At 41.8% G+C, this 15,167-nt stretch overlaps 1 protein-coding gene across 1 annotated transcript in view; it reads left to right on the top strand.

Moving 5' to 3' along the window:
* STAG2 (STAG2 cohesin complex component) overlaps positions 1-15,167 on the top strand; it is a 115,499-nt gene that overhangs the window by 36,159 nt on the left and 64,173 nt on the right. Inside the window, exons 2-5 of the mRNA XM_083159333.1 lie at positions 11,455-11,587; positions 12,302-12,358; positions 12,814-12,892; positions 13,006-13,149. Of these exons, the coding sequence (XP_083015459.1) occupies positions 11,544-11,587; positions 12,302-12,358; positions 12,814-12,892; positions 13,006-13,149 (324 nt within the window). The 5' untranslated portion in view covers positions 11,455-11,543. The remainder of the gene's footprint in view (positions 1-11,454; positions 11,588-12,301; positions 12,359-12,813; positions 12,893-13,005; positions 13,150-15,167) is intronic.

Below are 15,167 nucleotides of genomic sequence, written 5' to 3' on the forward strand. Positions count from 1 at the left end.
GGGACACAGGCAGCAGCGGGCGGGGGTGGACGCCGGTGAACGGAGCTGGCCGGGCGCAGCATGACCGGGGACGGGGAGAACGCTGCAAGAAAAAAAAACATTACAAATGAATTGGAAGCCAGTGATTGGCTGAGAGCTCTCTCAGCCAATTGCTGATTGGCTGAGAGAGCTCTCTCAGCCAATCACTGGCTTCCAATTCATTTGTAATGGTTTTTTTTTTCTTGCAGCGTTCTCCCCGTCCCCGGTCATGCTGCGCCCGGCCAGCTCCGTTCACCGGCGTCCACCCCCGCCCGCTGCTGCCTGTGTCCCCAGCCCGGCTCTCCAGCATCGCCCTCCCCAGCGTCTGTCACCGCTGACGCTGCCCGCTCTCCCCCTGCCTGGCTCTGGCGTCCCCCGCCCGGAGGCTGCACATAAGATTTAGGAAATCTTATGTGCAGCCGGTCCGACTGCCCGACTCCGATCCGATGCGCACGGGACCGCGCATCGGATCGGGGGGGCTGTCAAACCATGCGATTTGGGCCGATTTCATGGCCCGATTCATCCGAATCGGGTGAAATCGTGCCCAAATCGTATAGTGTATGGGGGCCTTTAGCTTTGGCTGCAGTTAGGGTTTTGCGATGATAACCCCTCTGAAGGAATCTTATCAGCATGATTTGCATCTGAGTAGTGGTATCGATGGGATCACTGCATATGCGTCTTATTCTCAGAAACTGAGAGAAAGGCAATGATTTTTTTAAAGCGGTGGGGTGATGACTGGTTCCCTGCAGGCAAGTGTTTCTATCCGTAGGTTTGTAGTAAATAGAGCTGCTGAAACTACCCGGGATATTTTGGGTGATTTGTACATCTAAAAAATGTACTGTCTCAGTACTGCACTCGAAGGTTAATTTGATGGGACAATTCTGTTGGTTAATGTTTGCGATGACTGTTTCAAATTCAGTTTGACTCCCTGTCCATAATAGAAAAATGTCATCAATGTAGCGGGTGTAGCCCGCTACATACTGGGAGATTTGTTGATTGGCGAAAAAAAAGTCATTTTCAATTTCAAACATGTAAATATTGGCAAAGCTCGGGGCGACGCAAGATCCCATCGCGCACCCGAGCTCTGCAGATACATGGTGCCGTTGAACAAGAAATAATTCCTTGTTAATGTCAATTCTAACAGCGTCAAGAAAAACATCAAATCTGGACCATTATAATCCAAGTTGTTGGATAGAAAACGTCTGACACTGTGCAGCCCCGCCATTTGCGGAATACTAGTGTACAGGCTGGCTACATCTACTGTACACATGAGGACTTGGTTGAATTTGCCAGACCATCCATCCAATTTGCGTAGAAAGGTTGTGGTATCTTTCAAGAATCTTGGTTGCGCATGTATTAGTGGCTGCAGAAAATGATCTAAGTACTTAGACACGTCATAATATAGCGAGTCTCTTGCCGCAATGATTGGACGACCCGGGGGATTGAGAGCGTCCTTGTGCATTTTCGGTATTGTGTAAAGTGCTGGAATTCTCGGAAATTCCTTGGTGAGGGCATCTTTGACTGTAGAGGTGATGGTTTGGTCTGTTACGGCTTGTTGTAAGGTTGTATTCAATTCGCTTTTATACGCCAGCGTGGGGTCCTTGTCCAATTTGATGTATACATGCGAATCTGAAAGTTGTCGGTCGATTTCAGCTATGTATTTATCGAGATCCTGGACCACAACACCTCCCCCTTTGTCAGAGGGTCTGATGATGACATCTTTGTAATCACCCACATTTTTGAGTGCTTGCCGTTGTATCTGTGTCAGGTTGGGATTGTCAGTTTGTGTGTATCTGGCAGAATTGCTGATTTTATGCTCCATGTGCTCCGTGAAGCATTTTATGTTTCTATTGCCAGATTTGGGCACAAAGGTTGATTTTCTACGAACAGGTTGGACCAATTGTTCATTCAATTAAGTACTTGCACTAAAGTATTCACGTAGTTTTAATCGACGGTCAAATTTGAATAAATCAATTTTATATATATATAGAGATAGATAGATATAGCGTCCGTTGGAATCGGCACTCCTGGTGGCTCACAAGGGTGTAGGGCTCCGGTGCCGTCCCTGTTTGCCTGGAAGGCAAGATGAATATGGGGGAAATTTACTAAAGGAAATTTGTAAAATATAGGTGTATTTGTATTTAGAAATACACTTATTTTTGACATTTACAATCCCGAAAATACGTCAATTCGTATTCGTATTGATAGCACATCAATACGAATACGAATTGCCGTATTTTCGGGATAGTAAATGTCAAAAATAAGTGTATTTCTAAATACAAATACACCTATATTTTTACAAATTTCCTTTAGTAAATTTCCCCCTTTATGTCGATGAGGGAAGCACTCGGAGACTGTTTCAAAAAACGTTGTGTAATAAACCACCCAGGTTTTTTTGAAACAGTCTCCGAGTGCCTCCCTCATCGACATAAATATATATATATATATATTATTTTTTTTATTGAAAATTCATTATTGCACTTTTTGAAGTCTTATACTGTGTTCTCCCTGCGAGTGAGAACTACACGGCTTTTACCCGGCATTAAAATGCCGGAGACTGCAGCGACGGACCCCCGGTTTCACTGCTAGACAAATTCTCGGGTGTAGAAGTTTCTACCCAGTAATTTGCCTTTTAACACTGGTTTTTATGCAGTGAGAACAGGTCAACCCGTGTCTGCATACCCTGATCTCATACACGGGTGAAAAGAAGGGTTTTACTTATGTATGAGATCCGGGTATGCGACCCGTTCACAATGCAGAAAAACCAGTGTTAAAAGCCACATTTCTGGGTCGACGTGCTAGACCCGTGAATTTGCCTGCAGTGAGAACGGGGTATTATAGTTAATTTTATAGTCCTGTTTTGAGCAGATCTTCATTTCGGCTTCAAGTCTTTGGGCTCAATTTAATTCAGTGAGATGTTAATAGCTCTTGGAACTAAGTTACAGAGCTTTTATCCTGTTGTTTTTCGTTTGTCCACCCACCTCCTTTTAGTCTGCTAACTCTTATGAGTAGGGCCCTCCTTCCTCAAGTACTCACCCTACTTCTTTACCTCACCAGCGCTCCTGCCCGGTTCTTCCCTTCCTCTACTTCATCTTCAGTCTCCTCGACAATTTCCACACCTACTTCAGAACTGATGCTGATTTTAGTTCTACCAGCTATACCCCTATTTATGCTGTATTTTATCAACACACCCTGTACGTTACCTTTTTATTTGTTTTTTTTGTTTGCTATGTACGGTGCTGCGGACACTTTGTGGCACCTTATAAATAAACGTACTACTACTTCTTTTCAATTGCCAGCATTGTGCTGCACCTCAGGAGGGATGCAAGAAAAAATTCTAGAAATTATCTGGTTAGGCATAACAGCATGGTCAATTTAATAGCTCTGTGAACTTTTTCCCATCACCACTAGGGCAGATATATTAAGCCTTAACAAGAGATAAATGCAAGGGTGATAGAGAGATAAACGTCCAGCCAATCAGCTCCTTACTGACTTTTTTCAAACACAGCCTGTAACATGGCAGTTAGCAGGTGATTGGCTGGATGTTTCTCTCTTTATCACCCTGGAATTTCTCTCTTGTTATGGCTTAATACATCTGCCCCACAGTGTGTGTCCAGTATCCTCATGTGCAGCTGATAATACCTTAAAGCAGCTATAGCAAAGTATAGTGACTAAGCTGATTTTTCATATATTTTCCTTACGGAATTACTATATGTGGTGTCGACACACCTTAGGTCGACATGGTCAAAAGATTGACACAAGCAATATGTCGATTCACTTTTTTTTTCTAAAGGTGTGTTTTCATACTTCACCATCCAAGTGGACATAAGAGGTAGATTATGATAGTGTACAGAGCATTACAGTACACTTATATGGTGTCCATGTCGTCATAGACACCCTCAAAAAAACATTGAAAACCCGTGTCGACTAACAGTGGTCGACCTATTTACTGTCAACTCTGTGACCTATACCAGTCAGGAGGACCAAAACATAGAACAGAGTTTACAGGTTTTAACAGTAGAATAATGGTATAAAGTTGTTTCAATGCATGTTTTTGTATTCAGACTCCAAATTGTCATCCCATTCTAGGCAAACTAGCTTTAAAAATAGGAAAGCCAGGTAAGTCTCTAAAATGTTACTGCCCCTCAGTAACACTTGTAAATGTTGGTGGCACACTTTTGCTTGTGATGTTGTACATTTTAGCAACCTGAAATTTTTATATATATTTAATGGCCGCAACCAATTACTTTAATGGTTGTCAAATTATGATTGTGCAACATGAGGAGACCTACTTGCTGATAATTAAAGAGGATTGTATGATCTTTGTGATGGATTGTTGTGGTATTTGAGGTAAGGTATTGTTTTAATATGCCTCTTTACAGCACCATGGAATCTGGAGTGCATGCACAATGTACATCACTGCCTAGCTTTCCATGATCTGCTGACACTATACGGTCTAATTATGCGTAATATATGTCACAACTGTCAGTCCTGCTCCGTTCTGGTTAGTGCACCTCCTCATCTACTACCTTTCCTTATATCAAAGGGAATCCCTTAACCAGTCACATGCATGCTGTCTTTTTCTAGTCTTGTTACAAACTTGTAAGGCAAGCGAGAGCTTGGTGGTGGGGGATGGGTAGATGCTGTGTAAGCAGAGGGTGCTCTCTGTTCTGTGGTCCTGCAGCATTGGATCAACATGACGAGCAGATACAGCAAAGACCTATTTAATATGTGACTGCATGGTATCCATACTAAAAAGAGCATGAGGAGGGACATTCTCAGATAATGGTAAAGCACATACACACATTGTGTATAATTTGTTAAACCTAGAATAAGGTTAATGTTCTATTGGCACAGTATGTATGTAATGCGCTGATGAATTTGTTTACGCTTTATAAAGAGATGTTCATACATAAAGGCTGCTGCATTTCCATTCTGACCTGTTCACATAAAGGCGTCACTGGAGAGAGCACATTGCCATTTCACAAGACGATGTTATTCTGAAGCATATCAGCATGTGTTTAAGTTAAAGCATGTCACCCTAGCAGCCTGTATGTCCCTTTTGGTGAACAGGCAGTAGCAATAAGCAATCCTCAGCTGTTGTGTACCCACCTTGTGTATTGGAGTTTGGAATAGCGAGACTGTCTTATGCACAAAATAAGATAGGATTCCAGCATGAACAGGTCTGGTTATAGTGATCATGGAGCTCTTTTGGAAAGGCACCATATGCAAACCCTCAAACAGTAGTTCCCGAACTGTTTTGAGTCACCGCACCCTAGAGCAGTGGTTCTCCACCTTGGTCCTCAAGGGCCCCCAACAGTGCACGTTTTCCAGGTCAGCTGGCAGGTGAACAGGTGCACTCATTAGTCACTGATACATTTGAAAAAAATCACAGGTGGAGCTAATTATTTCACCTTTGATTGTGTGTGGAGACCTGGAAAACGTGCACTGTTGGAGGTCCTTGAGGACTGAGGTTGAGAGCCACTGCTCTAGAGCACAGGTTCTCAAACCACATGTTTTGCAGGTCTCCTCACAGAATCACAAGTGAAATAATTAGCTCCACCTGTGGATCTTTTAAAATGTGTTAATGAGGAATGAATGCACTCATGCACCTGCTGGGTGACCTGAAAAATATCAACGGTGTGGGGTACCGAGGACCGAGTTTGAGAACCTCTGCCCTAGAGTATTAGAATTTGTTTTTTTGGCACCCCTAGGCTCCCCTCCCAAAACTGTATAAAAAAATATAAAATGAAATACATTGTTTTTATGTCATCCTTGGGTTCAGATATGTGATGAGAGGCAGTACTTACTTCTGCTTGTCCACATATTTTATGATTGGCAGCCACCAGTACTGGTCTGTCTATTACATTGACCATAAATATTATGAATTTGTTCTGGACCACTAACCCGTGGCACCCCTGCAAGCATCCCGAGGCACCCCAGGGAGCCATTGCACACCGTTTGGGAACAAATGCCCTAAAAGTTTTGTTAGTTGAGTTGTGTAGATGAATTTAACAAAAAGAATTGCTGCATGTTTTCTTTCCCGTGCTATGCAAATGAAGTTATTTGATATATTTGTAAGAATGAACCCATCAAAAAAAAATTGGGGATTTATCTGAGAACCATTATATAAACAGCTATGCAGGAAAGTTGGGTTTGCCCTTATAGTGTGTACAGACGGTAAGATATGGCTTCCGATGTTGCCTATATAGTGAACATCGGAAGCCATATTGCATGCTGATCGCATGCTTTTTTAGGGCTTGCGAGCCTGATGTGTGAGCGCAAATCGGCAGTGAAATAGAGAGGGCAGACAAGACTATATAGTGCAGATTTGCACTATATAGTCCAAATTGTGCCACTCTAGCATGCCGTGCTATGCGAGTCCCAATGCACTCACATAGCACGGCATATCGCCCCCGTGTGTACACACCATAAGTAAGATATAAATGTAATGTTTTGAATTGTACTAGAAAAATGACATTTGCCATGAGCATCTCAAGTGTACAAGCAGTGTTATTTGTGGAACATTTATAAACACACATACTTCCTTTCAGCTTTGATAAATTGCAGGAGAGCACAATATAAACAAAGTGGACATTTTTGTTTTCATTCTGTAATAATAATGCACCTTATTTGCTAATAATGTATTCAGCTGAGAAAATTGCACTACCATTTAGTTTAATTGATTATTTCTCTGTACAGATAAAAGCTTATTACTGTTTGCTGTAATTCAATTTACATTTTACAACGGAATATCCGTGTTTCTCACACAATAAGCTCCAACATCTATTTAGTATAACTTTTCTGCCACATGTTTTCTATTGACACTTGTCAGCCGTTGCCTATAGAGGAGTTCTAAGGTTCTTTCCATCCCCCTCTGTTTGTGTGCCAGCTTGGCTAGTCCTTATGTAGCAACCTAATGCACATAATGCAGCTGGAAAGCAGGAAGCTATTTGTTGAGTTGTGAGAGAGGACACCTGTGGTCAGATCAGGAATTGCAAATTTGTGGCAGCAAAGTATTTGAAGCCAGCCTTCACATTTGAGACCATTCATCTAGTTTTAAATATATTCCAAATCTGTATAATTTTATATATATTACAATATGCAGGCTGTATTTGGAAAAATGAGTTATAAGCTGATTGGTGTTTTATTTATTGCCAAACTTTGTTAAACACCCTCCTAAAAAACTTTTGCAATACATTTTTTTTCCTTTTCCACTAAAGGGCTGTACACATTGTGAGATATTGGATAATGGTCAATTTTGACTAGAAGTAAAGGGGTCTACACACATGGGGATTTCTTCCAGCAACTGAAGCTATGCTAAATCGGGCAGTTCTACGCCTCTGTTGCTCAGCACACAGAGCTGACAGCCCACAAACACAGCGAGCTGTCAGCTCTGTGTGCTGAGCGAGCTGACAGTGCCAGTGTTCTCCGGGGGAACACTGGCGACCAGCGAGACGACACAGTGATAGCGACACGCGGGGATGCGCATTGCTGTGGCTATAACCCCTACACACACCGATGTAGGGGCACTTTCTCAGCGACTTTACCAAACTAAGCAAAGTCGCTTAGGAAATGCCTTAATATCGGCATGTGTGTAGGCACCTTAATGATAGTCTATGATCTAGTCAAAATTTCCTTGTCTGCCCAGTCTATCTATACTAAGAAATCTATGCTAGACAATATTGACTAAAGGGGTGTACACATGGAGCGATTTTTTGCTAGGGCGCAATTTTGACTAAGCAATTGCGACTAAGCGATTTTACTAGATACAACAGTGATTTTGACTAAGCGATTTGACTAAATGCACCAGAGATTTTGACTAAGTGATTTTTGTCTATGGGTGATTTTTGACTATACTAGAATTAACATACTTGGTTGGTATTCATTGCAGATCGCCTAGTGAATATCTCCCTCAGCAGTGAATAGCAGCAATTTTTACTAGACAGCCAGCAATCTAGTCAAAACAATTCTTGCCTGGCAACTTTTTTTTTTTTTGCTAAGAAATATTATAGGGAAATTTGTCTCTAACCTTAATGCTGTGTACACACGGGGGAGATATATTGCTCAGCCATATATAGCTGAGCAATATATGGCTGAGCAATATATTGCTCAGTTTCTCCTGTTCATCAGCGACCAGAGATGGTCGCTGATGTAAATGAAACTGCCCGGGGGAGCCCGGCAGTGGTAATCAGCTGGTCGCAGGAGCATGTTCCTGCGACCAGCGATCACCACAGGGGCAAAAACGGGAGCGCGCACCCGGCGATATATCGCTGGTGCACACTCCCATTGCGGGCAATATGGTCGCTCAGCGAACATATTTCCCGCGATTTTGGACAAAATCGCCCCCGTGTGTACGCACCTTAACAGCAATCTTTACTAACCTTCTAAGCAATTTTGACTATGTAGACTATGTATGTGCTCCGTGTGTACACCCTTTAAGCAGGAGAGAAGTAGGGCGATTTCGGCTAACCACCTAGGAGATTTTGACTATCTAGTCAAAATCTCCTGGACAAATCTCTCCATGTGTACACCCCTTAACTTTTTTGGTTTCTTTAAATTTATTTTACTGTGACTTTGTTATCAATATTTACATTAAGGAAATTGTATTTGGCATTTTACTTTGGTTATGTGTGACGATTTTTGTCAACTTCAACATCCTTTTTTTTTTTTTTTTTTTTTTTTATAGAATTTTTTTAAATGCTTTAACTGTTAAAATATATAGATCCTGTCCCTGTTTTTCAATGCTGAGAGTTTGCTGTGAAAATAATTGGGTCAACCTCTGAATGACCTGTCTTCAGCTTTTTACGTTTGCCTTGGGCTAGAGCTCCACCTTGTGATCTTCAAGTATGACAGTACCTAACAAACAAGAGCATGGCTGATTCTGATTCACAGTACTTTCTGTATGTTACAACTAGCCTTTGGTCAAAGGATGGGATTATTTCAGTATGCATTAATGGTCACAGTATTTACAGCTTAAAAAGCAACTGTATTATTTATTGTTGTGTTTGTAATGTAAGAGACTGAGACATTATTTAATGTTGTGTGAAGCTGCTGGAGTATGTTGTGCGTGTGTTACAGTGTGGCTATGTTGAGGTTGTATGCAGTCGCATGGTCGACAGTCATTAGGTTGGTTCACAGGAAAAGGTTGACACAGCAGAAAGGTCAACATGAGTTTTTTTTTTTTTTTTTTAAACCAACTTGTTAATACTTAACTATCCCAGTGGGCGTAGATTGAGAATATAACAGTGTAGCGATGCACAGTGCTTAAAGCATGGTACACTAATACAATGTCCATGTTTACGTAGGCACCAGAAAAAGGAAATGCCCACATTGACCTTTTTCACATGATGACCTTTTGCCCGTTGACCAATAATTGTTGACCTAATGACTGTCGACCTAGACACTGTTGACCATTCAACCTATACCCATATGCACAGCAATCACACTTCTCACCGACTGTAGTTGCTCTGTTATTTCCACATTTGTCCTGAGCACACATTCATTATCATGCTCCCAGTTTCCAGAAAGAGTGTGTTAAGCTGCATGCGTAAGTGGCTAAAACTGTCCAATGTCCTGGTTAAGGGGCCCAAACAATGGATTTTGAATACATTTCTGCATCATCGGCTCAGGAGGCTGGAATTGTTCCCTTATTCTTGGCATGCATGCATGCCCAAATGGAGCAAGAATTGAATTACCTGTCGACAGCTGATTAGAGAACAATTGAATTGCACTATAAATTATAGTGCTAATGATTTATATGTAATGTGAAAATTAGTAAAAATGAATAAATGCTGTACATTTCATTGTAAATGTTAGTACAATTAGTGTTTTCTAGCTCAACCCTTTGAGTGCCAACATCTGTGAGAGATGCGCAACATCAACTGAAATACCAGCTTCGCTCACATTTGTTATATAAATTCAAATAAAAAAAATGTTGTGAAAAAAAACCTCATTATATTCCCTATATAGGGTAAACATTGCAGGTCAGTATGATCTGTAAAAACGTTTGCTTGGCAGTTTTCACACCTATTTTGACAAAATTCACTTGTGCACTCAAAAGGTTCATGTATGAAGTGTAGTTTGTGGACACAAGCCCAGTGCTTTGTACACTCATCTGAATACTTTTATACAGTACTCAGTGGTGACATGAAATAAAACTATCCACCATAGTAGAGGTTGTATTCTCCCCTTATACAACCATTCCTAAGATGGAAGTCATTACTTTAGTAGGAGGATTTGGCTTGCAGTGACTTTGTCATGGAGGTGATACATTTGAGAATTAAGTTCATTAATAAAGTCCATGAAGCTACAATATTCACACAGCCATAGAATAACATGATGGATAAGTTGTTGTAGATGTGTTTCCTTCTAGTATCTTTTTTTGGGAGTGGAATATTAGCTACACAGTGTATAGATAGACATGAGTCAAAAGGTCGACATGAGAAAGTTAGACAGGGTCAGAAAGTTGACATAAAAAAAGGTAGACACTTGAAAAGGTCAACATGAGTTTTTAAAAAAAAAATTGGGTTTCAATGTCGACAACTGTCAACATGGATCCTCAATTAGTGTAAGGTATCGGTGCCGCGCAACGTTCAGCACACTAATATATTCTCCCTTTATGCCGACATGGATGAGGGAAGTAAAGAACAGTTGTCTAAGAAAAAAAATAAAATCATGAAAAGCTCATGACCTTTTGACTGACTGTCTAAACAGTGTAGATCTATCAACTGGTAGCAATGGTTTTTATATCTAGCAATGCTTGTTTATAAATATTGATTTTTCTATTTTTAAAAGTGGTTTTGCATTTGTTTTGAAATGCCATACTCTTATAGACTGTAACATTTCTATATTGATGTGTTTAGATTGTGTGCTGTGCATGGTTTCCGAGGGTTAGAGAAAACTAGGGCTCATGCATGCGGAAGTTTAAATCAGGTTTTGAATGTGCATACTTATTGCATGCATGTTCATGCTGCTCCTCCAAAGCCAAGTAAATAGCCCATATGTATAGACTCTTGCTCATTTAAATGTCTGCCTTGCTTGTAACAACCCTAAAGCCGTGTACACACGGCTGCGATAGGGGCTGATATCGCTGGGAATATGGTCGCTGGCTACCATATTGCCAGTGATGGTTCCCTTTCATCAACGACCATCTCTGGTCGCTGATGAAAAGAAGACACTGAGCAATAAATTGCTAGCAATATATTGCTGAGCAATAGACCCCCCCCCCCCCCCCGTGTGTACGCACCTTTAGTGCAATATAATGCCACCAGGTCCATGATCCTGGTCCTGGGATTACTTCTACAGAATTTATTACACTATGCAATGCCCATGTGTGCAGCCCTTAAGGTGACTTGATGGTTTATAATATCCTATTGCAAAACGTGACATTTATAATTATCCTTTTTGAGTATGTATATTGCTTTGTCTCTACAGATTCGCTGGTACAGCTGTCAATACTTCAGATACTAGGTCTATGAACCAAATATTCCAGGGGCATTGGTTTTTCAGAAGATGATAAAGAAATGATAGCAGCACCAGAAATCCAAACTGACTTCAATCTCCTCCAGTAAGTTACAAGCAAGTGTTGTCATTTAGGGAAGAGATGGGCATGTCAGCACAAGCTGCCTGCATTCTAAAACACTGAGCCCCTTCCACAGATTCCATGTTCATTTAGAGACACTGCGCCTTCCATAGGCTGCTGCCATTATCAGAGTTGGACACAATGGGTGGACTCCACAGCACTGTCCGCCTCTGAGTCAGACTCTCTATGCCATGGGTCTTCAAACTGTGGCCCTCCAGATGTGAAACTACATGTTCCAGCATGCATTGCCACATTTTTTCCTATAAGAGCATGCCAAAACTGTCAGGGCATGCTGGGACATGTAGTTCCACAACATCTGGAGGGCCACAGTTTGAAGACCCATGCTCTATGCATTATATGAGACAATCTATTAATTTGACTGAAAGAAATCAGATATTCACCCAAGTTTATCAAGTTCTTTCATAATACTAGTATTACTTATTACTGCCTTCTAACTTATGTACTTCAGAGAAAATGATGTGGGAGCTGTTTTTTTTGTCAGGGAGACCAGTAACAATGTTGGCCCATGCTTTAAATTTGTATTGTTGAGTATTATAGTTGTGAACTAGTTTGCTTTTTAGGAGAAATTGTCTTTTTTATATATGAATCCATTTTCTATAACGTTATGTATGTTTTGTGTTGTTGTTTTTCCGAATGCAGTCTTCAATATTCTTTTTTTTTTCCCCATCTCTCTAAAAGACCCCTGGATCATTCCCTTCATGATATGGGACCACTTTCCTGCAATGCAGGACCCAGGTAGGTTCTCTGATAGTTCATACTATCTTTGAAATGATAGAGAAAGTATTATACAGAGCAGAGTGGCCCAGTCCCCTCTCTCACTGCCTTGCCGGTCACAAAATGACTATGAATAGTGGATCTGCAGAGCGAGATAGTGATGTACAAGATTTGGTGGTGTGTGGTGCAAAGTGGCACCAGGGAGACAGAAGAAGACAAAGGGGACGAGAGCAGACTTTATGGCTAAATGGTTCTTCTCTGCTGTCAAAATCCATATTTTGTTTATATTTGTGCAAATTACAGAATGCCACCTAAGTGGGAATGACCTAAGTGTTTATTCAAGATGCTAAATTCCAAGCCGGTGTTAATGTTTTCTAGGCTTTAAACTAAATTTCGGCTTAAGATTTATTTACTTTAAATAATGTTTTTGTTTTCTTTTCTCTAACCACGAGTTTCACTTATTTTACAAATTCCAGGGAGACAGAAACACATTTTTCATCAGACACAGACTTTGATGACAGTGAATTAAAAATCCCAAAGCAAGGCAAAGGAAAGGTCGGTCACTTTGTTTAAAATACTATATTTACAGTTGATGAATACATATTTCTCATAACACTTGTGAAGTTTTCAAATTAGTTTATTATATCTTTTTATTTTTGTCAAAACAGAAAGGAAAAAAGAATGCTGCAGAGAAGGGTAAAGGTTTGAAGGCTGGTGGTGGCCCCAATTGGATGAATGGACACCACCAGCAAAATGGAGTAGAGAATATGATGCTGTTTGAAGTGGTGAAGATGGGCAAAAGTGCAATGCAGGTAACACTACTTTATTTTATGTTTTTTTTTTTTTATAAAGACTTTTTAAAATCGGTTAATACTTCTGCTGTTTCATGCACAAAATAGCATAATCCTAATATGACTGACTTTTCTAAAAAAAAAACAACGTTACTAGAGTCGCAAACCTCTCCCTTAATCAGCACTTTTGTGGGGATGTAGTAAACATTATTTTCTATGACATTGCTGTAGATCAGAAACCTTCTGAAATCTTCAGGTGTCTTAGAACCGAGGTCATTTACATGTAGAGACTGCCTACTTTGATGGAACAGAGGAGATATTCTTACTAGTGGCTAATAATATAAGCATTAGTGCCATTCTACTGTCACGTCCAGGGACATGTGTACATGTTTTAACAACACAATATTTTTTAAACCTTAACACGAAGCTTTATAAAAAAAAAAAAAAGATGGATGGATGGAATATCAAAGTGCCTAAATAGGCTAATATTTTGGGTAGAATTTTTTTTTCTTCCATTATAACCAGCACGATATTACAGAATTCAGTTTTTATGTAAAGGGGAAGCGTCTACTACAAGTTTGTAAAAGAAACTTCGGTACTCTTTACTTAGTGCGGCGCCCGTCGCGGGCATCGCGGGTACATTAATGTATGGCCGCGATGCCCGCGATTTGCCATTGAAATCAATGTAAAACATAAAAATCGTGTCGGTCGCGTCGCGGCCGCACATAAACGCACCCGCGATGCCCGCGACGCGATGCTCACGATTTCCCATAGGGAACAATGTTAAAAGTCGCGATGGACCCGATTTTAGTGTTAAATGGCTCAATCAACCCGATTTGGCCATAGGAATCAATGTTAAATGGGCCACAGAGCCCATTAACCCTTAAATGTCCACCCAAATTTTTAACGCCACCCCACGATCCACGCCAACCCGAAGCGTGGCGAGCGCAGCGAGCCCGCGAGGGGCGGCGGTACGCGTCCTCCGACCTTTTCATGCCCTACTATCCACGTCGGCGTGGTGTGAGAATATAATAGTGTGGCGAGCGCAGCGAGCCACCGAGCCCGAAGCGTGGCGAGCGCAGCGAGCCCCGCGAGGGGACGCGGATACCTTCACAGGTAGACGCGTCCCCTCGCGGGCTTCACAGGTGTCCGTGGCGACCCGGACACCTGTGAAGCCCGCGAGGGGACGCGTCTACCTGTGAAGGTATCCGCGTCCCCTCGCGGGGCTCGCTGCGCTCGCCACGCTTCGGGCTCGGTGGCTCGCTGCGCTCGCCACACTATTATATTCTCACACCACGCCGACGTGGATAGTAGGGCATGAAAAGGTCGGAGGACGCGTACCGCCGCCCCTCGCGGGCTCGCTGCGCTCGCCACGCTTCGGGTTGGCGTGGATCGTGGGGTGGCGTTAAAAATTTGGGGGGACATTTAACGGTTCATTGGCCCTATTTGGGCTGTGTGGCCCATTTTACATTGATTTATATGCCAAAATCGGGTCCATTGAGGCATTTAAGTGTCAAATCGCGGTCAATCAGGCTTTTTAACATTGTTTCCTATGGGAAAATCGCGGTAATCGCGGGCATCGCGACCATCCAATTTTACCCGCGATGCCCGCGATTACCGCGATCACCGCGATTTTTACCCGCGATGACCACGATTTTGATCGGCGGCGCCGTTCTAGGTAAAGAGTACCGAAACTTCAACATGATAATTCTCCAACAAATTTAGAGCCTGGGGTACTTTTTAATGAAAACCCTGAGAAAGGGCTAAAAATTAATGTCAAGTGTTTTTTTTTTTTTTAAATATGGGAAATTTCAAAAATATTGCAGATCGGTGAACAGCTGCAAATCCATTCGCAACTCACTCCCCATCAAATGATTTTCCCAGTGGGTGCAGTTTGTGTGTAATCAAGGACCTACTTTGCCTGTGTGATAGAAACAGGCGGATCGAGGCCGGGGCTGACGTTACACACCCTCCCTGAAACGACTGGCACGCCTATGTTTTCCCTGACACTTCTAGAAAATGTCCGGTTACCACCCACA

The sequence above is a fragment of the Crinia signifera genome, chromosome 9 (genome assembly GCF_055691185.1).
Source record: "Crinia signifera chromosome 9, ASM5569118v1, whole genome shotgun sequence".
Lineage (NCBI taxonomy): Eukaryota > Metazoa > Chordata > Amphibia > Anura > Myobatrachidae > Crinia > Crinia signifera.